Source organism: Choristoneura fumiferana, chromosome 27 (genome assembly GCF_025370935.1).
Source record: "Choristoneura fumiferana chromosome 27, NRCan_CFum_1, whole genome shotgun sequence".
Lineage (NCBI taxonomy): Eukaryota > Metazoa > Arthropoda > Insecta > Lepidoptera > Tortricidae > Choristoneura > Choristoneura fumiferana.
This window is the reverse complement of record NC_133498.1, coordinates 2,875,227-2,897,042: the sequence shown is the minus strand read 5'-3', so window position 1 is coordinate 2,897,042 and position 21,816 is coordinate 2,875,227. Positions and strand designations below refer to the sequence as shown.

Here is a 21,816-nt window from a genome sequence, read left to right as displayed (position 1 = left end):
TTCAATAGTGTTCAGACTCAATTTCAGTTATAAAATTAAAAATATATCGTTTATTGTTTTTAAGTGCTTAGGATATTATCACTGAAACTTGCGGTAAATACATTTTATTCTATTTTATCTTTTTTCCACAATAACTTAAATTTTCTGCACAAAAGTCAGTTACGTGGTCAGGTTCGGATTATCCTGATTACTTTGTGTATTGTAAAAATACAAGGTATAGAAAACTTGCTGTTTAAAACATGGATTGAATGTTCATAATATGATATACCATGCATGCAAACATAAAAAAATTAGGACATTGATAAGACTATTTTTTTCTACATTTCCGTTGTTCCAAAATACACCATCATTTTCGTGGTCACACTTTATTAAGTATATTTTACAAATAAAAAAAGGTCAAACTCCTGTAAATCCTTTTTAACTATAAGCAACTTTGAAACTAAGACTGCGTCAATATAACGTATAATGTTTATCGCAAGTCATAATTATTTATCTATAATTAATGTAATAAAGGTTCAGTTAGATTTGCGTCGAAGATCGAGCGTCATTTCGTTACGGTTGCGACTTGGTAAGTATTGGGTAAATAAATATAATGTTTTACTGGTGCTGTGTCATTTGCAGTTAAGTTTATGCAATATTGATTTCATTTGCTTCAAATCTATAGGATATTTACTGCAGAGCCGCGAAAGTAAGAGCTTTCAATTTCGTGGTCATCATTTCGTGGTCCTATGGGCACGAAACTGATTAAAGACACGAAAAAGATGATTTTCCCTACAAGTAGAAAAAATACAGAACACTTTTTATAGAATTTTCTGCTTTTTACAGTGTAATCGTTTATGCCGTTATTGATTTAATTGAATTTAAACGAAGAATGGTTGACCGTCAAAACATTTGCTCCAGGTGTGGTATAGGAATTATGACCAGTGCGTCGCCAATTTTGTTAACTGGCGAGAGGTTCAAGATTATTTTGCCCTGAATGTACGTGTGAAATGTATATATCTAAATATTAAAGAGAAACTTCGTCATTTAGAGGAGCATTTTGTTGTAAAATAATTTTCGTTCTGGTTTACCGTAGACCTGCACGGGGGGAAGGTTTTGAAAACCTGTTTTGGTTGTGAGTTGAAGTTATTAATCTTACTTTATTAAGTAATTTCTAGATAGTATTTAAAAGGTTACAAAAATGACAATTGAAGTCGTCATTTCGTGTCAAGTTTTAATTTTTTTTTATATAGATATCGATTGTCTATTTCTGTTGATACCTGATTAATAAATAATGCTTATTCGTTTCTCATTATGATCAGATTTTTTCATTCAAATAGTACAATTATAAGATTTTAAAATAAACAAAATGTTCTTTTTCGTGGTCTCGATGCTCATTTTCGTTACCGTTAAAATTGGATTTTTGCTTTTTTTAACCAAAATAAACTTTATCGATCTCTTATAATATAAAGCATCTTATCGGTACATATCCTTATGTTCAAAATAAAACAGACCACATCAAAATGTGTGTTTTTATTTCTGTAACATTTCTCTTACACCTCAAATAATTACCCTAATAAAAGTGAACAAGTGCGGGTAGTTCGTGATACGAGTGCCGGCACTATTAGTGATCAAGTGCGGGTAGTTCGAAGAACTCGCGCTGCTAGGCAGACTTGACACCCCACACTTCAGTCTACTCGTGACCACGGCAACTGTAACGTTGCCGAAACGTCGAGGTAAATATTACTTGTGCAATAATAGCGTGATAAGTCCCGTTTGTGGTATTTTGACTACGAGTTATTTAGAATATTTTTTAGTTTTTGAGCTTAGAAATGGTATTAGTAACTCAAGTGTTTTTTGTTGAGATAAATAAATAAATATAAATATCATGGGACAGTTGACACCAATTGACCTAGTCCCAAACTAAGCAAAGCTTGTACTATGAACACTAGGCAACGGATAAACATACTTATATAGATAAATACATACTTAATAAATACATATTAAATAACCAAAACCCGAGAACAAACATTCATATGATTCATAAAAATATCTGCCCCGGCCGGGATTTGAACCCGGGACCTAACACCCTAGATACTAACTTCATCAATCAAATGATAATCGTACGTAGCAAATACGTTATTTTTTCCAAGATAATAGTGGTAAATTCCGGGACCAACCGTACCATCGACATCTATGTACCTTACGGCACTAGACTGGCTGTTTGGAACAAAACGCGCGGCGCATCAATCATCGATATTACTTTGACACAACCGCTGTCACGGACGTCAACAGACTATAGTGAACTGTTCACAAAACCGCGCTGTGAACTGTTTGTGTGCGCCGTTTTGATGTAAGAAACATTCAGTCTAGTACAATAAATGTCAATGAACCGTACCTATATACGTATGTATACTATTTATTGCACATTAAAAATGAAAAAAAGAGAGAAGAATACAGTGAGAAGCAAAAAGGCGAGCAAATCTCTAATATGGGATCTGTGCCAGCTAACCTATTTATGAGAATCAACTACTCGTCAAACACCGATCACGATCAATCTGTCAAGTGTAGCAAAAATTTACTTTGCAGAATATTTTTTTCTTATCGAAAATACAAACTGAAAAATAGATGCACAGAAAAACCAGCGCTGGGAATCGAACCCAGGTCCTCAGCATTCCGTGCTGCGTACTATACCCCTACACTACCACTGGACAGGAGTACAGCCACAAATTTCTCCTATGCACCACATATATTATCAGCTTGTTTGTTTATTATTTAGTCACTTAAGCAGCGACACTAGCGACATCTATGTTTTAGCCCTAATCGAGAAACTTTCAACACTCCATCGGAATTCGGAACTAACCGCTCACCCGGACAAGAGATGTAAGCAATCAAATTAAGATTGATTAAGATTGCCTTAAGTGACTAAATAAGAAACAAACAAGCTGAGATATGTGGTGCAGAGGAGAAATTTGTGTCTGTACTCCTGTATAGCACGCAGCACGGAATGCTGAGAACCTGGGTTTAATTCCCAGCGCTGGTCTCTTTTTCTAGTTTTTCTGTGCATCTATGTTTCAGTTTGTATTTTTGATATGGATTTTACGGGATGACCGTAAAAGTAACAAAATTTGGAGTTGAAATAAAAAATACAAAAAGACTCCAAAAACAAATCTTAACATTTTCTTGTTTTATCTGACTATTTCTTTTAAATAACAAATAATATTCATGTCCACAACAAATAAAATGCCAAAAAATTGAGCCAGCAACATTTATTTGAGAACTGTACAAGTTAATCAGTTCATTTAACGGCCACAACCGCAGGTAGCGAGTTGAGATACGCTGAGACCAGACCCGGAGGCGGCGTTTCTGCCGCTGGGGTTGCCGAGCTCTTGGGTGATGGCGATGTTGCCGTCTCCGCAGCCGTAGGAGACGGCGGCCGAGCCAGCGGTCGGGAACTGGCCGTTGAAGGCCACAGCGCTCAGGAACGGCAGCGTGCCGCTGAGGCCCAGGTCTCCGGCCAGAGCCAGGTCGGTGGCGACGGCGATGCCGGCGGGCGCGATGGGGCCCACGCTGGTCACGATCAGGGAGCCGCCGTTGTTGGACACCGAGACGGTGTTGCCGCAGCTGGGTGCTGGGATGCTGATTCTACCGCAAGCTTGGCCAGCGATGGACTGAAATTAAAGGCATTATTAAAAATGTGTCCTTACTGTTTCGTTATCACTGAACTTATTAACATTTTGCTTTTTTAAATAACAAAAAGGTTAGATAAATACACAGTCATTATACCATGCGCAAAGGTGCCCAATACACTTGCCGCGGTGGCTCGTTGACCCACAATGGGCAACCTTTGTACCAGAATTTACTGAAACTAACAGATTGGGATCCAATCCACAACATGGACCAAGTTATAGGTCAACATGAAATAGGAACTTATTCATATGTTACTCGCGTATAAGTCGTTGAATTGGCAATGAATAGGCCATATAGCAAGGAAAACAGATGGCCGTTGGGGCCTGAAAGTCCTCGAAAGGAGACCGTGGATCGGCAATCGCAGCTTAGGACGTCCACCAACGAGATAGACGGATAGCCTGGCTAAAGCCGCTTAGAGGACTATGGGGGAGGTCTATGTCCAACAGTGGACGTCCTACGGCTGATATAATGATGATTCATACCTGAACCAGGAACGCAGCCGCGCACAGGACGACGATTTGGAAAGTCATTTTGAAGTTTCGTAGTTTGGTAACAAACGTAGAATGACATACTGAAACACCTGCCTAGTTTATATACCTACCGAAATAGGACCTCGGCTGCACCTTTTGTTTCACAATTTGTAAGTTAATAATGTAATTTGATAATGTTGTAGGAGGATTGGTACAGAACAGATGCAAGTGCAACGTTATTTGGTCATATGACGATAAGAATGCCAGTTGTGCCTTAAAAATTTAAGAATTAGTGATAAAGTCTAAGCTTTGTTAAATTGACCTATTTCTACATACTTGTTGCATTTGGTATAAAAGTAGGTACTACTTGGATTTTGTTTATTCATTCTTTCTTCTTACGGGAAACAAGAAACTTTATTGACAATGTCTCCCTTCGTCGTCCTCGCTCTGTTCGCCCAGGCTTGCCTGATCCAGGTAAATAAAAAAAAAACAAGCTCTCGCTACTAAGTATTTACTTATTATTTTATTTCACCCATTTTGACGTGTATTACAAGCTTTTATATAACTTGCCCTGTTTGTTGGGGTCAAATCTTGTAAGTCCATTTTGACTAATTTCCAAAAGTAGAATTGACTTGAAATTTTGTATACTTACATAGATAAGTTGGATGTTTGTTATGCAAGTACAGTCAGCAATAAAAGTTTGTATTAAGATTTAATTTTTAAAATAATATCTACGGACACGCCCAAAATAGGGTTCCGTAGCCATTACGAAGGAAATTAAGTGATATTTTTCTAAAGATTTCGTATTTTATACGGAATCTTCCAAGTTTAGGTATATTTTATACCTTAGGCTGCTATTTACTCTGAATCTACTAATAATTCTCAAGCAAACTTAGCCGTTATAGTTTTCCTTGTAAGTTTGATATACTTACTACCATCCTGATTTTTTTCATATTTTTCCAATCACTGGTTTAGATTTTAGAGGGGGGGGGGACGCTCGATTTTAATGAAAATTTGCACTTTAAAGTTGATAGTAGACCTATCCAACGATACCCCACACTATAAGTACTTGTACTATTATCTATTCTGTGCTATAAGGTTAGATGAGAAAAAAAAATCACCCCCACTTTACGTCCATAGTAAGGTAGTAAATTTTTTTTGTCTTTTTTTATTTATTGTACCATTTTGTCGGCATAGTTTACATAGATCCGTGCAAAATTACAGCTTTCTAGCATTGATAGTCCCTGAGCAAAGCCGCGGACGGACAGACAGACAGACAGTGAGACATGGCGAAACTATAAGGGTTCCATTTTTGCCATTTTGGCTCCGGAACCCTAACCAGCATTAATTGTTAAAATAATTATGTATAATACTTATAAATGTAAACACGTTTGCGAAATACCTAGCTGACTATTGTTTTGTATCTGACACAGTTCAAATCGTTTATACCTAAAAATAAGCAAACCTAAATAAACAGTATTAAAGGTGCAAGTCCTTATTTATTTTTAGGTAAATAAGTACCTAATTAGGCATTAAATAAATTATTGTAAAATTAAATTTGTCCCGCGGTTTTGCTTTTTTAGAAAAAAAATCAAAACAAAAAATTGAACCGACTACAAAAAACCATGAAAATAATTTTCTACCAGTCTGAAGTCGGTCAGTGCCTCAGCACGAGCCAGCAAGTCAAGAGTGGACCTTATAGTCATCTACTTCACCTAAGTACGCACTTTATATTGGGCTTCAATCACTCCTGCTGGCTCGTGCTGAGGCACCGACCGACTTCAGACTGGTAGAAAATTATTTTCATGTTTTTTTGTAGTCGGTTTAATTTTTTGTTATTTTTTTTTCACGCTTTTTAGTGTAAATAATCTAAGATACAATAGTTTAATATCAAATGCTCGTCACCTTTACGAAAGATTGCTTTTTCTGACGCAGAGACGTTCATTATTGAGGAGTCCTGGTGCTTCACCACCCATTTTACCATATGCATTACAAGTAGCATAAATTGCTTAGCAACTGTGACAAAGTAATTAAAATTTAACCCGTGAAATTCTTGTTATTGAGTAGTAACTCCGATTGCCAACTGTGGTCTTCATCATCAGTTCCACTTCACCAATGATGATTTTCCAAGAGCTAATGCACGAGTTACTACTAAATATATCCAATTGACTATAGGCTGCCCCTTCTACAACATTTGAAGAGTTCCCTCGATATCCTTAAGAACCAATCATCAGATTGAAGGAACCTAATTGAAGACATTAAGTAATAGACGAACGCAAAAAAAAATTCAAATCGGTTCAAAAATGACGAAGTTCTGAGGTAACAAACATAAAAAAAACAACCGAATTTATAACCTCCTCCTTCTTAGGGTTCCGGAGCCAAAATGGCAAAAACGGAACCCTTATAGTTTCGCCATGTCTGTCTGTCTGTCTGTCCGTCCGAGGCTTTGCTCAGGGACTATCAATGCTAGAAAGCTGTAATTTTGCACTGATATATAGGTATATATAAAGTATGCCGACAAAATGGTACAATAAAAAATTCACAAAAAATTTTTTTTAGGGTACCTCCCATAGATGTAAAGTGGGGTGATTTTTTTTTCCTTTCCAACCCTATTTTTTTTTCCTTTCCAACCCTATAGTGTGGGGTATCGTTGGATAGGTCTTCTATCAACTTTAAATCAGTGCAAATTTTCATTAAAATCGGGCGCCCCCCCCCCACCCCTCTAAAATCTAAACCGGTAGGTGGAAAAATTTGAAAAAATTCAGGATGGTAGTAAGTATATCAAACTTACAAGGAAAACTATAACGGCTGAGTTTGCTTGAGAATTCTTAGTAGTTTAAGAGTAAATAGCAGCCTAAGGTATAAAATATAACTAAACTTGGAAGATTCCGTATAAAATATTACTTTTTTTTTTCGTAATGGCTACGGAACCCTATTTTGAGCGTGTTTGACACGCTCTTGGCCGTTTTTTTTTATTTTGAAGTCGGTTAAAAATAGAAATGGAATGTATGTATGTCTATTCCTATGTCCTATCGTAACTACTCAACGGCTGAACCGATTCTGATAAATGATACGTCATTGGATTCCTCTTGATGACGCGAGTGACACTGGCTACATGAAATTCCTGAAAAATCAAGGTAGCGGCTTTTTGGCGCCATATTGTGAGTTTTAAAAAAAAAACAATCCTATCGAGTAGGGTATCAAATGAAAGCTAAGAATTAGCCCAATTCTAAATATATATGGGCTATAATTGTTTGAATATATTCAGGATAATATCAAAAACGTGTGAAATAAAACAATAAAAAAAAAAACAAAAACCGAAAAGAAGAAAACAAGTCTAGTGAGCTAAAGTCTGTTAAGTAGCTGAGTAACTTAAAGCTCAACAGTCGGGACCCATTCAAATCGTGACCAGCTCAAAAATTCTTAGTACCTAATGGGACCCGACTCGACATCGACTCGACTTAAACTAGCTACTAACAGAGTTCTAGCCCACTAAACTTGTTTTCTTCTTTTTAGTATTTTTTAGGGCAGTCAGGTTTTTTATTTTAAAATTTATTGTTATCTGTTAGAGTTCTGTTGCTAAAAATATATACCTATGTACGAAGACTGATTTATAACTTTATTTTGCAGTCTGTGATGAGCCAGCAGTGTGGTTGCGGCCAGATCTCCTACGGCTACTCTCCGGCACCGATCAGCATTGGGTGCTCCAACATGGGGGGTTCTGGGCTTAGCCTGGGCAACATTGGCCTGTCCAACTTTGGCAGCAACAGTGGCGTGTCCAGCCTGGGCAGCAACAGTGGCGTGTCCAGCCTGGGCAGCCAAGTCCTCAGTTCGGTCAGCTCCGCGTCGTGCGGCTCGTACGGCGGCGTGGGCACCGGGAAGGTGGGCGTGGCGGGCGACATCGGCGTGGGCGGGAACACCGTCGTCGTCGGCTCCGTGCCGGTGCTCGGCTCCGTCGACTTCAGCGGCACCGTGCCCGCCTCCGGCTCTGTCTCCATCTCCGGACAGTGTGGCTGCGGGTGCCAATAATTCATGACTTATTCCAAAAATATATGACTGTTTGTTTTGCAACTTTAATATGTGTTTATTTTTGTCAAATTTATTTCCTGTAATCTGGTACACCTATGGTTGGTTCCATAAGGCCGCTCGCCAACGGCGACTTTTTGCAGCGATGCAGTAGCGATGCTGTCGCGCGTTCGCATAGATACAGTCGCGATGCGGTCGCTAGCTGTGTACCCTCGCCCACATAACCACGATTCAGTCGCGATGCAAACGCGCTACTGCCGCGCTTCACCCTCCCTCCCTTCACACCCTCCCTCCGTTCTCTCCACGATGTCGTCCGAAACCATCGCGCGTTTGCATCAATACAGTCGCGATGCTGCAGCGCGTTAGTAGCGCGTTGGCAATGCGACTAACGCGCGTTAGTAGCGATGTAGTATGGCAATTGGCCACTTTCAGTGTTTAGCAGTAACAATAGTTTACTGCTACATAAACGCATATTGCTTGTGTCAGCGACAATCATCTATATTAATAATTTCGTCAACGGGTACGGTAGACTCGAACGAAATGCACATCAAATTGAAGAGCGTAAAAAATTAGTCAATCCGAGTCGACAACTTGTAGGCGGAAAATTCGGATTATCGAGTATTTTCAATATAAACTTGAATAAATTACTAAGTATATAATGGCGTTGCGAAGTAAACATGTCAAAGTCATCACATCAAAGTGGCGTCACAGGTGTCACAGGTTTGCATTTCGTTCTCCATTGTGACCTCTTAAGGGCCCCACACACGGTACGATTCGTCGATTTTCATCAGATCGATCGTACAGACGAATCGTACCGTAAGTATATGGGGCCCTTTAGGTCTAATTTCTTTGATGATGAGAAAGAGACATCATAGTTATTTGGGCAAATAAGATTTAGGAGAAATATCTACTAGAGAATAATACCGATACGTAGGTTAGCTGTGAAAGTACGTTTGTGATAATATTAAGCATGGGAATATACGTCAGATTTTTCGATAAGTACGACAGTCTTTACTCTGGAAAAAAATATTTTTTCAAACATGTTATTATGAGTCTACGTATTACCCGAGCGAAGCCGGGTTTTCATCTAGTGATGTATATAATCTAAGGTTTAATTAATAAAAAGGGGTTCTTGTTCTTGTTCTCTTTACGCACGACTACAGATATCGTCTTATTGGCCACCTCCCACCTCTCCTTATATTACAGCGATGCTGTCGAGCATTTACAAAACTCGCGACTGCATCGCTACCAAAAGTCGCCGTGGGCGAGGGCCCTAATATTTGTAATAATATTTATCAACTGTCTTCGATCTGACTTTAGCGACTTCCCATTTAATATTTTCTTTCTAAATTGTAAGAATATGGGTATATTTATTCCTATAACATCATCACTAGAAAATAGGATACGCACACACAATTAAAAAAAAAACCTAATTTGATTGAGGATTATTTGGAGAGGCAGCTTGGCCTTGTAGCTCCTGTGGGACCAGTGTGCTCCCGCCGTCACTCCCAGCACTGAAGCTACCAGGCAGATTACAGCTGAAACAAACCTTATTTTTATCATCATCAGACGAAAGAAGCACTGCTGGATATTGGCCTTCACCACAATGTCTAGTCCTGCGGTGCACGCATCAATAAAATTCCTGAATTTTTGTTCCATCACCGTAGCACTCAGCATAAGGCACTTGTCCCACCGCCGACGATGAGCGAGAAGCGAGCAGAGCGAGTAACTAGAAACGAGTGGGCGAGCAGTGAAAAGCGAGTGTTCGAGCACGACGGGCGATTACTCGCTCCACTCGCTCGAGCCGGGCGGCCGCCAAGCTAATAGCGCTGAGCTAGTTTTATAGCTCAGCGAGTTTTATAGCTCTTGTGGCTGCGACCAAAGATGTCAGAGCGAGTTCTCGACTTCTCGCCGGCAGTATGAACCGCCAGCGATCAACTATTAATATATAATTATGTCTCTTTTACTCACACAGGATCTTATATCTTTTGTTCGTTTCTTGAGCGAGAAAATAGTCGACAGCCAATCGTTTCCTCGCCGGCGGTGAGACAACTGCTTAAGGGTGGTTTCCACCCGCACCATCTCGATGATTGGTGCTCTTCCACTACCTCGCACGTGTAAAACATGGAATGTTATTTTGTTTAGCCCGATAATGGATGAATATTCAGCATTTTTGTGTCATTAGTGTCTTCGCGGGAGTTATTAAGGGGATCCCATGACCCAATGACCTTCGATCTGAATTCCTTAGTTTTCTCATGTTTTTTGTAGCTTATTATATTAACAACAACGGCTTTAAGCAATATAGTATCCCATATTTACTTCGAGATATTTGGCATCAAATTTGAAAAATTTTAGGCCAAAAAACTGGTTTTATGGCCATAACTTTTGTGTTACCTAATTAGTTTCAAATGAAAACCCTCGACCAGTTTTTAGAGACGTCAAAGACGAACCCATGATGTAGATTTCGTATATTTTAGATCTTTAACGTCAATAGAGATACGAAATAAGTGTTTTTTCAGACAATGCTTAAAAAAATCATACAAAATGAAGTATTCATTTTTTTCAAAATCCCGTAGACATAAATGGAGATAAAAGATTGGAGAACTGATAGCCGTTTGACTTATAATTCTATCTGTGTAGTGCAAAAGTAGGAGCTACGATTAAAAAACTTGTCAAAAATCGATGGAAACCTCGGGTAGCCCCTTAAAAGAGGTAATGCCCAGTAGGGTCAGATCATCAAAAATTGGACATGTAGGTAATTTTACCCGACTGCGAAGAAGGAGAGTTATGTGCTTGACGCGTATGTATGTATGTATGTCTATTTCTATGTCCTCTCGTAACTACTCAACGGCTGAACCGATTTTGATCAATGATACGTCATTGGATTCGTCTTAATGACGCGAGTGACACTGGGTATGAAATTCTTAAAAAATCAAAATGGCGGATTTTTGGCGCCAAATTGTAAGTTTCCAAAAAATGATTTTGATTCAAACCTATCGAGTGGGGTATCAAATGAAAGCTAATAATGAGCCCATTCTAAAAATATACAGGTTATAACCGTTTTAATATACCATTTTCACAGAAAAGTGTGAAATAAAACAATAAATTAAAAAAATCAAAAACTCGACTCCCTAAATTGCTGTTAAATATTTTTTTTTATTCAACTGGATGGCAAACGAGCAAGTGGGTCTCCTGATGATAAGAGATCACCACCGCCCATAGACACCTGCAACACCAGGGGGATTGCAGATGCGTTGCCAACGTAGAGGCCTAAAATGGAATACCTCAAGTGCCAGTAATTTCACTGGCTGTCTTACTCTCCACGCCGAAACACAACAGTACAAGCACTGCTGTTTCACGGCAGGATTAGCGAGCAAGATGGTGGTAGTAATCCGGGCGGACCTTGCACAAGGTCCTACCACCTGCAAAATTAAAGTTCAACAGTCGGGACCCATTTAAATCGTGACTCTCAAAAATTCTTACCTAATGGGTCCCGACTGTTGAACTTTAATTTTGCAGGTGGTAGGACCTTTTGCAAGGGATAAGTTAGCTACTTGAGAGAAAACACAGGTATGTATGTCGGCAGCCGATAGTTAAAACCGCCAGATCATAAAATTCCTAGGCATATCACGATGTGCCTGAGAAACAATACGGCAGATCGATTAGAGAAACGCATTCGTCGATATTCCTAGCTTTATACCGGGCAGATCGTGATGTGCCGAAAAAAAGTAAAATTTAGGTACGACGAGCGAAGCGAGGAGTGGTTAGGTAGTATACCGGGCAGATCGTGATGTGCCGAAAAAAAGTAAAATTTAGGTACGACGAGCGAAGCGAGGAGTGGTTAGGTAGTATGAATTTTGACTACAACGCACGAGCCGAGCGAGCGAAGCGAGCGTCCCGCGGCAGCGGCCGGCGAAGTGCCAGAACCGATACGGCGGCGATTCATCATATGCCTAGGAATTTCATGATCTGCCTAAACGTCACTAGGCAAATCGTTAAACGGTGAGTTTTTAACGATATGGCGAATGTCCCTTAGCCAAATCATGAAATGGCGCCATTTCGTGATATGCCTAGGAATTTCGTGATCTGGCGGATTATACGATCGGCCGCCGACATATACACAGAGATTTTTCTGAGGTAAGTAATAGGCGGCCTTATCGCTTCAGAGCGATCTCTTCCAGGCAACCTTTACAATGGAATAGATGGAGAAGTAAGGAATAAATTTTAGCAGGTGGTGAATTTACATTATATTGGAGAAAAATCAAGAAATAATGTTAATTTTGAGAAATTTAATGTTAAATAATAATGCGATTAATTTTATAAGGTTTTATTAACAAACATATAATTTACTATTGTGTACCTGCGGCTGCGCAGACGTATATCATTAGATCCAGCAGCTGAATTAAAATTTAGGGATTTTTAAAAATCCCGTGGGTATTCCCGAAACTTAAATTATGGTTTTCATTAACGTTACATTAAAGACAATCATGTCGTTTTCATGACTCTAAGCCCAGCGGTTGTTATTTCGAGATTTTATCCCTATCCCGTGGGAATATCGGGATAAAAAGTAGCCTCTATGTTTTATTCCAGCCAGTTTTCTCGTGAAGGAGTAACAAACATACTCACTCACTCACAAACATTCGAATTTATTGTATATGTAGGATTGATATACGTATTTTAAAAGACAATGCAAGTACAGTAAAAAAAACAGCAAAAAAGCTTGTATTAAAAATTACTTTTTTTACTTTTTTTTTTCGTAGTAGCCTTGCTGTAGTCTTTCCCGACTGTTTTCCTGCGGTTTTCCTGCAATCTTGAGGGGTGGGGTAACTCGAACCGGTGCGGGGCGGAGCGTGGCCATTCTGTACGTTAGTACTATTATATATTCTGTATCTATGGCCTCTGAAGCAGAATAAAATAAAGAAATAAGTCTGTCATCTAGGGCCCCAAACTTTATTACACTTGCGAGTTATGTATAAGCGTGTTTTATATACACATATCAGTCGCGGCGAACTCGTTGCGTGATCGACTTCATACCTATACATAATAGCAACTAACGTAACCTACAAAAAGTTGGAAAACCCCGACATTGTCACTTCAAAGTTCAATATCTCAAAAACAGCTGAACCGATTTTGATAAAACATGTCTAGACCATCTAACCATCGCTAGAAAACCTTTTGATTGCAAATATGGAGGTGTGACACAATTTGTATGAACTTACATCCTTTTGATACTGACTGCAGCGTTAGTTCCCACGTAACAAAATGAACGTGACATTATAAAGAAATTATGTGAACTTGACATATTGAAATACATAACTTTATCTACCAGACCTTCAATTGGTTGCAGAATAATAAATTACGTGATATTATTATTACCTAGTATTCTTATTTATTTCTACATTATTCCATCCCAGCCTATATACGTCCCACTGCTGGGCACAGGCCTCCTCTCAGAACAAGAGGGCTTGGGCCATAGTTCCCACGCGGGCCCAGTGCGGATTGGGAACTTCACACGCACCATTGAATTGCTTCGCAGATTTGTGCAGGTTTCCTCACGATGTTTTCCTTCACCGCAAAGCTCGTGGCAAATATCAAATGTAATTCCGCACATGAATTTCGAAAAACTCAGAGGTGCGAGCCGGGGTTTGAACCCACGACCCTCTGCTTGAGAGGCGATAGGTCATGGGGATAGGTTCTACATTATTATTTAGCTTGAAATGCTTTCATGTATGAATCGTCTAGCTACTGAAAGAAAGAAAGAAAGGATAAATGTATTTACCAAAATTCAGCACAACAAACAATAAAGATTATAACTAAAAAAAATTAGAAAACCTCATATAACCTTGGTAAATAAGGTGAACAGGAAAAAAGAGGATAAAAGAAACATTGTGCCAAAAGATTCTGATTTTCAGTCAATATGCGCCTATTACTTACCTTTTAATTTTCTCTCCATGTGTAGGTGTACCTGGTTTTGTATGGTTTACTATTGTGGTGTTTGGTAAAGAATGGAGAGAGCTTCTGATCTTTCTGGAGAGAGAGAGAGTTGAAGTGGCATGGGCGGGCCACAGTTTGACAATAAATAGATTCTATTCTATTCTATTCACATCGCTCGAGGAACGATAACCGTTGGGAGAGAAAATCCTCGAGTACCACGAACCGGAAGACGAAGCGTTAATGGTCTCCCTTTAGGTGGACTGACGGCGTCGCGAGGGTTGCGATCAGTCGATGCAAGTGACAAGTTGTCATTCATAGTGGCACTCTAAAAGGGCTTTTGTGACCTGCAGTGGAGGTTATCATTATCAAACAATAATTTTTACTGGCTAAAACCAAAAAGTCGTTTGCATACGTTTTTTTATAATAAAATTCCAAAAAATATTACAAACGAAACTTATTACATAGCGAACCTACTGTGTTAAAATAAAGTTGTGTTAAATATTTGTGATGTATAGATATCATTTAATAATATTGTAAATCTGTTTAAAAATATACCTCGTTGAGTTTCTTGCCTCATTCTTCTCAACAGAAGTTTTTCCGAACCGGTGGTAGTTTTTTTTTGACATTCATATTTTTTTTTTTTTTATTTGACTGGATGTAAAACGAGCAAATGGGTCTCCTGATGGTAAGAGATCACCACCGCCCATAAACATCTGCAACACTAGGGGTATTGCAGACGCGTTGCCAACTAGAGGCCTAAGATGGGATGCCTCACGTGCCAGTAATTTCACCGGCTGTCTTACTCTCCACGCCGAAACACAACAGTGCAAGCACTGCTGCTTCACGGCAGGATTAGCGAGCAAGATGGTGGTAGCAATCCGGGCGGACCTTGCACAAGGTCCTACCACCTGCAAAATATGTGCTTGTTATAGCCTAAATTGAATAAAAATATTTTGACTTTGACTTTGACTTTACATAAAAATAAAAACACATAAAACGGGCTTCATCTTCCAAAGGCAGCGCAGCGCGGGGCATTGTACCCAAGACGCTGGCGGCGTTGCCTCGTTGCACTGCGAGGCTCAGTCTTTTGGCGAAGAAAAAGCCTGCTCTTTGGTCGCCAGATACGCGATTAGTTTTTCCGACAAATTTATTATTTTACCGAGGTATTAATTAAAAACTGAAAACCTCAGACACCCTAAAAATAAATTTCTTTAATTTTAAGTCAGGTTGATTGCATTTAATTTTTAATACTATGCAGTCGTAACTCTTAGACTGGGCGCAATAAAAAAGCGATTTAAAAACACAAACACAACCTAATTTAAAACATACTGTTATTGATTCTACTCTCGATTCTGAGCGAACTACTTTCTGGTTTCAGTTAATTAACACCTTGTTTCATGGATGCAAAAATAAGTCGTACAGTTTCGCCAAAATATCCACATACTTCAACCGACGTCATTGCTTAACAAAAATGGAAGGCTTTGAAGAAATATATATGTACTTTATCATTGAAACTTAAGTAAGTAGCGACGAAATAATGCCCGATAATACTTTAAGCAATGAAAGCATTATAAAAACGGTGTTACTATATAAAATAGTATTATTCGGGAAACAGTTTTTGAACTAGAAAATCAATATGGTTGCAAAAATTTTCTTCGTTGTCTGCCTCCAGGCTGTTATCATGCAGGTAAACTTACTAATATTTTAACTGTGAAAGTTTGTGAGCGTTTGTGTGTAGATAGATCTCAAGAATAACACAATCGACTACTTTATAACCCGATATATATCCCGAAGTAGCTTTCATATACACATAATATCAATAAACTATTAATAATTACTTCGCTCACCCGAGTCACCCGCGACCTTAAGCAGTGTTTCTACCAATTATGAGAGAGGATGTGTTGCCAGGGATGTGTTTTTCATCAACCAATAGAAACGCTTCATTTACACATCCTCGAACAGCACATCTGTGGTGGAAACAACAGAGGCGAGGCAAATGAAGCGTTTTTATTGGTTAATGAAAAACATATTCCTCGTAACACATCCACGCACATCTCTGGTAGAAACGCTGCTTTAAATGATAGTTGATTCTCAGGTGAGGATGAACTCAGGTTGAGTTCGAAACGCGTCAGTGTTTTGTGGCGGTAATAGTTGGGTTGGGGTTAGTGTGTGTTCTTACAGTGCGGTGGTGGAAACGTTGTATGATTAATATTTGTTGCAAAGATGTAGCTATCATAAGGTGAGCAAAATTATTACATACGAGTAGTTCATGATAAATGTTCTGGATGGCAAACGAGCAAGTGGGTCTCCTGATGGTAAGAGATCACCACCGCTCATAAACATCTGCAACGCCAGGGGTATTGCAGATGCGTTGCCAACCTAGAGGCCTAAGATGGAATACCTCAGGTGCCAGTAATTTTGTTTATAATGTATATTTTGTTTCGAAAAAATTACTTTCTGCCAAGTTTCTTGCGGTGTATTCTCTTGGCAATGGTGGTCTTTTCGAAAGCACAAAACACTAGTGTAGTAGTAAAAGTGTAAAAGAACCCTTTGCGGCCTACAGAACTAAAGTTTTAATTACGGTTTTGCCAGCGTTATAATTGCTAATAAAAATGTATAAGAAATAATCCTTTTAAATGAGCTAAGTAAAGACAATTACTTTGCGCATGCGCAACCTTACGATCTATGAAACATATCACCACCACCACAGAACACTGACGCGTTGTGAACTCAATCAGAGTTCATCCTCAGAACAACACCCGCTCACGATGCTGCCAGATTTAGGTGATATGGACCTCCGCAAAGTAAAGCCTGTTTCAAAAAAATTACTAACCTATTCGTTTTTTTTCCAGTCTATATCAGCCCAGAACTGCGGATGCCGTCAGACCTCACTATCATCCAGTTGTTCCAACTCTAACAGCAACTCCTACTACGGCTTCTCCAAAACCGCCACAGCAACTACCGGAGGTCCTCTCACTGTCACCTGCTACGGCCCCCTCTCGACCGATGGTGTCTCTGTCCTCGCTGAACTAGGAATGGAAGGCCAGGTCCAAGTAACTGGCTCGATGCCTTTCCTGAGCGCCGTGTCTCTGGAAGGTATCCTGCCTACCTCAGGGTCTGCGTCTGTGGACTACGGCTGCGGGAATGGTGACATTGTGATAGTGCAGGAGTCTGGGAATCCCAGTGGAAACAACGCTGTCTCCACCTCTGGGCTGACCCTGGCGCAGCTTGGAGGATGCCGGTGCAGAAACTAAGTTAAAAGGAAATACAATTTATATAAACATGTAACTTGCAATTTTAATCCTACGATTACTTATATACTATCCTATTATATTATACGTAAATGCGAAAGTATGTGAGTGAGTGAGTGAGTGATCTTATTCACCTGAAACTGCTGGACGGATTTGGATGAAATTTGGCAAAAAATATTTTATAACCTGGATTAAAACATAGAATACTTCAATCAACCGCTGGGCTTAGAGCCATGAAATTTGGTACGGAGGTAGCTGGACCTCTGGAATAATACATAGGCTACTTGTATCCCGATATTCCTTCAGGAAAGGGATAAAATCTCGAAATAACAACCGTTGGGTTTAGTCTTAAAATTTTGGGCAGTTGTCTCAATGAAGACAACGATAAAAAATTTGAGAATTCCCAGGGGAATTTCATAACATCCCGGAATTTTAATTCTAACTACCTACCAGATTGAATAGTTTACGCCTGCGAAGCCGCGGGTAAAAGCTACTTGTTTAGATCAATATAGGTTTAGTGTCAATATTATGTCCACTTCAGGGTAGGCAGCGCCTTGAGGTGCCTACCATACTGGTGGGGTTGGTGACGCCGCAGTGTAAGAAAATGTAGAAAGTTCTTTAGACTTTGGTTTGACCATGTCTGTCTGTCTGTCTGTCTAGCTAGCCTGAGTCAACGGGGGCAGGCTGAAAACCAGCGCTGGCAGCTTCTGAGCAAGCGCAGCATAAGCTGAGCCTGTTACTTTTGCCACACAGTGCAAGGGACTGGCAAACACATTTTTTATTAGTTTATTGTTTATTTGTATTCTGTGTGCCTATCCTGTATTGTTCATGTTGGCAAATAAATCAATCTTCATCATCATCTTCTTCTTCTTCTGTTCGTCCGTGGCTTTGCTCAGAGATTATCAGTAGCTGTAGTTTTGCACGAATATATATTTTATACTCACCGTTGTCCGCGGCTCCGTCCGCGAAGAAGAATGAAAAATAGTTTACGTCCTATTCTCAGACCTACCGAATATACACAAAAAAAATCCGAGCCGAGCCGGCCAAGGCAGATATTTGTATGAATTAATAATACGAATGTTTTTTCTTGGTGGTGTCCCATGATAAAGGCTGTCCCAGAAGTAAAGAGACAAATTTCAAATTTCGAACTGGTTGAAAAGATTTTTATTTTTTTAAGAAAAATATCTGTCATAGCAGCCGTAGGTAAGATCATAGGGGTAGGTTATATCTGTCAGATTAAGCGGGAATTTCGAAAGTATTTTTAAAGTTTTAATAATGAAGAGAGCTGAACACGAAGTATTTGCAAAAAGATTTATTCAATTTTATGAATGTCATGGAAAGAGGGACACGATTCGTCATTTTTCTCCAGAGGGAGTCAGAAGAACTACTTTATATCGAAGAAATAAGTTATCAGTGCAACTACAGCGCTGGCACTGGACAGCCTGTTTAAATACGGAAGATCGAAGTTCATCATCATCATCAGTCTGAAAATATCTACTGTTTATCAAATTCAAATCAATTATTCAGGAAATAGGCCGCAATGGGCACTTTTACATGTCATTTTTTAAACTACCAGCGCTTTCAGAAAGACCATCATTGCCAAAAAGAATGCACCGCAAGAAAGTTGGCAGAAAGTCATTTTTAGAGTTCCGTAGTCAACTAGGAACCCTTATAGTTTCGCCATGTCTGTCTGCCTGTCTGTCTGATATTTTCTTTATTTTGAAGAAACGCATGGACATATTTATAAAAACATTCCCGAAAGAAAACGTAAAGGTAAAAAAAAGTTTATAAACGGAATCCCTCGATATCTGTTAGAGTTGCTGCGGATAAATTGAAAATATGGAAGTCAAGTATAGCTCGAATGAAAACACACGACCTACAGCTTAAAGCGTTTGCGAAATTATCTGCTCCTAAATATATTAAAGACCAGGAAGTGCGAGCTAAAAGAGGATGCCGAAGAGTGTATGAAAAAACACTGAAAAAAGTCCTTATAATTGATGACGAGACCTATGCCCGTGCCCGTGGACCCAATGGATGTTCCTGGGAAGCAATACTACCACGCGAACAATCGGGATGCTGTAGAATATTCACAAAAAAATCATACCAAAGGCAAATTTTTCAATAAATACGTCGTTTGGATTGTATTGTATAATTTTGAAATTATTGTCTGTTATATTTATTCTTTATTATTCTACTATTTTGACATACACAATATAATTTTTACGTAGTTAGCTATTTATCTAGAACATAATAATAAAATTGTATCTACTTACAGTTTAACTTAAATAATTAGATTAATTAAATGTTATTAAGATTAAAATATACTTAACCTTAATTTTAAACTAGAATTTGTACGTCACATAGTGACAAAAACATGTGAAACTCTCTTTCTTTCTTACCACAAAATATGTACCATGTTTTTATGCAAATAAATGATTTATGATTGGCAAGCCATAGACCGAAGTGGTAATACGTCTGAACCATATATTTGCACAGGCTCTATGAACGACGCATTTACCTGAGAGAATGTATAATAAAGCGATTGATTCCCTTCACTGATAAATATTACCATAGGGAAGAAATTATATTCTGGCCGGATATGGCGTCATGCCACTACGCCACGGAAGTCACCCAACATTTAGAGGCTGCGGGGATAGATTTTATACTAAAAAATAATAACGCCCTAAATGTTCCCCAAGCTCGTGGAATTCAAAATTTTTGGTCTTTATTCAAACGAGAATATAAAAAACAAACGGAAAAACCCAAATTATTGTCTGCATTTAAAAATCGATGGACTAGATTGGCTAAAATTGTGGCAACTAGGTCAGGGAAAGCTGTAATGAGGCGAGCCGCAATTAACCTTAGAAAAATTGGTTATAAAGGCATTGCACTAGCAAATTTAATATAAAATAACAAATATGATTATATTCTTGATTGGACTTAATGTAAATACTAGCACTTAATTATATTTTTTCATTAAATATTTTCATTTCAATTTTGTCTCTTTACATATGGAACAGCCCATATTTAAAAAATACAAACTAAGACATGGATGCACAGAAAAACCAGAAAAAGAGACCAGCGCTGGGAATCGAACCCAGGTCCTCAGCAATCCGTGCTGCGTGCTATAACCCCTACACCACCGTTGGACAGGAATTTAGACATGAATTTTTCCTATGCATACATATCTCAGGTTGCTTATTTCTACTACGCCACTTATGCAGCAGCACTAGCGACGTCTATGTTTCGCTCTCATCGAGAGACGTCACATTCTTTCGGAACCAACCGCTCACCCAGACAAGAGATGTCGCTACTAAGCAATCAAATTATGATTGGTTAATAACCAATCATAGCCCATATTTATTAATTAATTTATTTATTATTTTGTTTACCTCTCTTTAAATTCGCCTGTACCATGCACAGACAAATATTCATTTAGGGTATTAACCCTAAAAAACTTAAAAACCTAAAGAGGTCTAAAGAGGTCTAAGAGGGGGGTCTAAAGAGGTTAATTGACCTATTATAATTAATTCTTCGTAGGTATTAAGTTATTCGCATTATGCTGCTTGAACTTTAGACTTCTTACTCGAACATTTAAATAATTTAGATATTAATTAGCCAAGCATCACGCTTAATGACAATGGTAATATAACCTTAAATTTTTAGGGTTCCGTATCTAAAGGGTGCCAACGGAACCCTATTACTGAGACTCCGCTGTCTGATCTTGAGCTAATTTAGTTCTACAACTTTTGAAAATAACTTTTATTTATTATAATTTTTATTATAGTTTAAAGTTTAATTCGCGGTGTAAAAGCCAGATGAACGTAACATCAAAAAATTCGAAAATCGTTTTTTTTTCATAAAACTGTTCTAAAGGTGGTCCTGCATGAACTGCCAAAAGGACGTAATCGTACAGTTGATATTTCACTAGTTCCAAAAAAACGAAATGACATAAAAAGCAATTTCAATAGAACCAGCTAAACGTATTTTGAAATCCATTAAATTACTTGTAGTAATTTTGCAATTTTTTAGGGCCACAACAACGTATCAACCAAAACATTATTCTTTGTAGTAGAATACAGCTTGAAAGATTCATAATTCTACAGGAACCATAACGACGTAAAAGTTTATGCGTCAACCTGGATGTTGTATTGTTAATAATATTCCAGTTTCATATAAACTTTTAATAGCCAAAACAACGAATATTTATTTACGTCTTTTTGGCACATATTTTCTTACACTTAGTAAGTATAATTAATGACCAAAACGACGTAGTACGATATACGTTATTGTGGCAGTTACATTTTATTGATCATAATACAGCCCATTTATGATTTGTATAAATATACGTTAAAATGGCACCTAAAAATTTAGGTAGGGTCTAGTCTAAAAACAGGCCGAAATACGATCAGTGCGGGGAGTCCCCTTTAGTTTGGATATTGGACGTTACCGTTTTGTTTCTAGTT

General features: G+C 38.5%; 3 protein-coding genes across 3 annotated transcripts; 2 read left to right on the top strand and 1 right to left on the bottom strand.

The window, feature by feature from the left end:
* Window positions 1–3,231: 3,231 nt before the first annotated feature.
* On the bottom strand, window positions 3,232–4,257 carry LOC141443466 (chorion class CB protein M5H4-like). Its single transcript, XM_074108769.1, has 2 exons — window positions 4,152–4,257; window positions 3,232–3,650 (listed from the first exon to the last, which is right to left on the bottom strand). The coding sequence occupies exons 1-2, from the start codon at window positions 4,197–4,199 to the stop codon at window positions 3,282–3,284; spliced, it is 417 nt and encodes a 138-aa protein (XP_073964870.1). The 5' UTR covers window positions 4,200–4,257; the 3' UTR covers window positions 3,232–3,281.
* Window positions 4,258–4,504: 247 nt separating this feature from the next.
* LOC141443543 (uncharacterized) lies at window positions 4,505–8,216 on the top strand. Its single transcript, XM_074108851.1, has 2 exons — window positions 4,505–4,613; window positions 7,770–8,216. Exons 1-2 carry the CDS (start codon window positions 4,563–4,565, stop codon window positions 8,166–8,168), a joined length of 450 nt encoding a protein of 149 aa, XP_073964952.1. The 5' UTR covers window positions 4,505–4,562; the 3' UTR covers window positions 8,169–8,216.
* Window positions 8,217–15,677: 7,461 nt separating this feature from the next.
* Window positions 15,678–17,387, top strand: LOC141443488 (chorion class B protein PC10-like). The gene is made up of 2 exons (XM_074108807.1): window positions 15,678–15,786; window positions 16,952–17,387. Exons 1-2 carry the CDS (start codon window positions 15,736–15,738, stop codon window positions 17,351–17,353), a joined length of 453 nt encoding a protein of 150 aa, XP_073964908.1. The 5' UTR covers window positions 15,678–15,735; the 3' UTR covers window positions 17,354–17,387.
* Window positions 17,388–21,816: the final 4,429 nt, after the last annotated feature.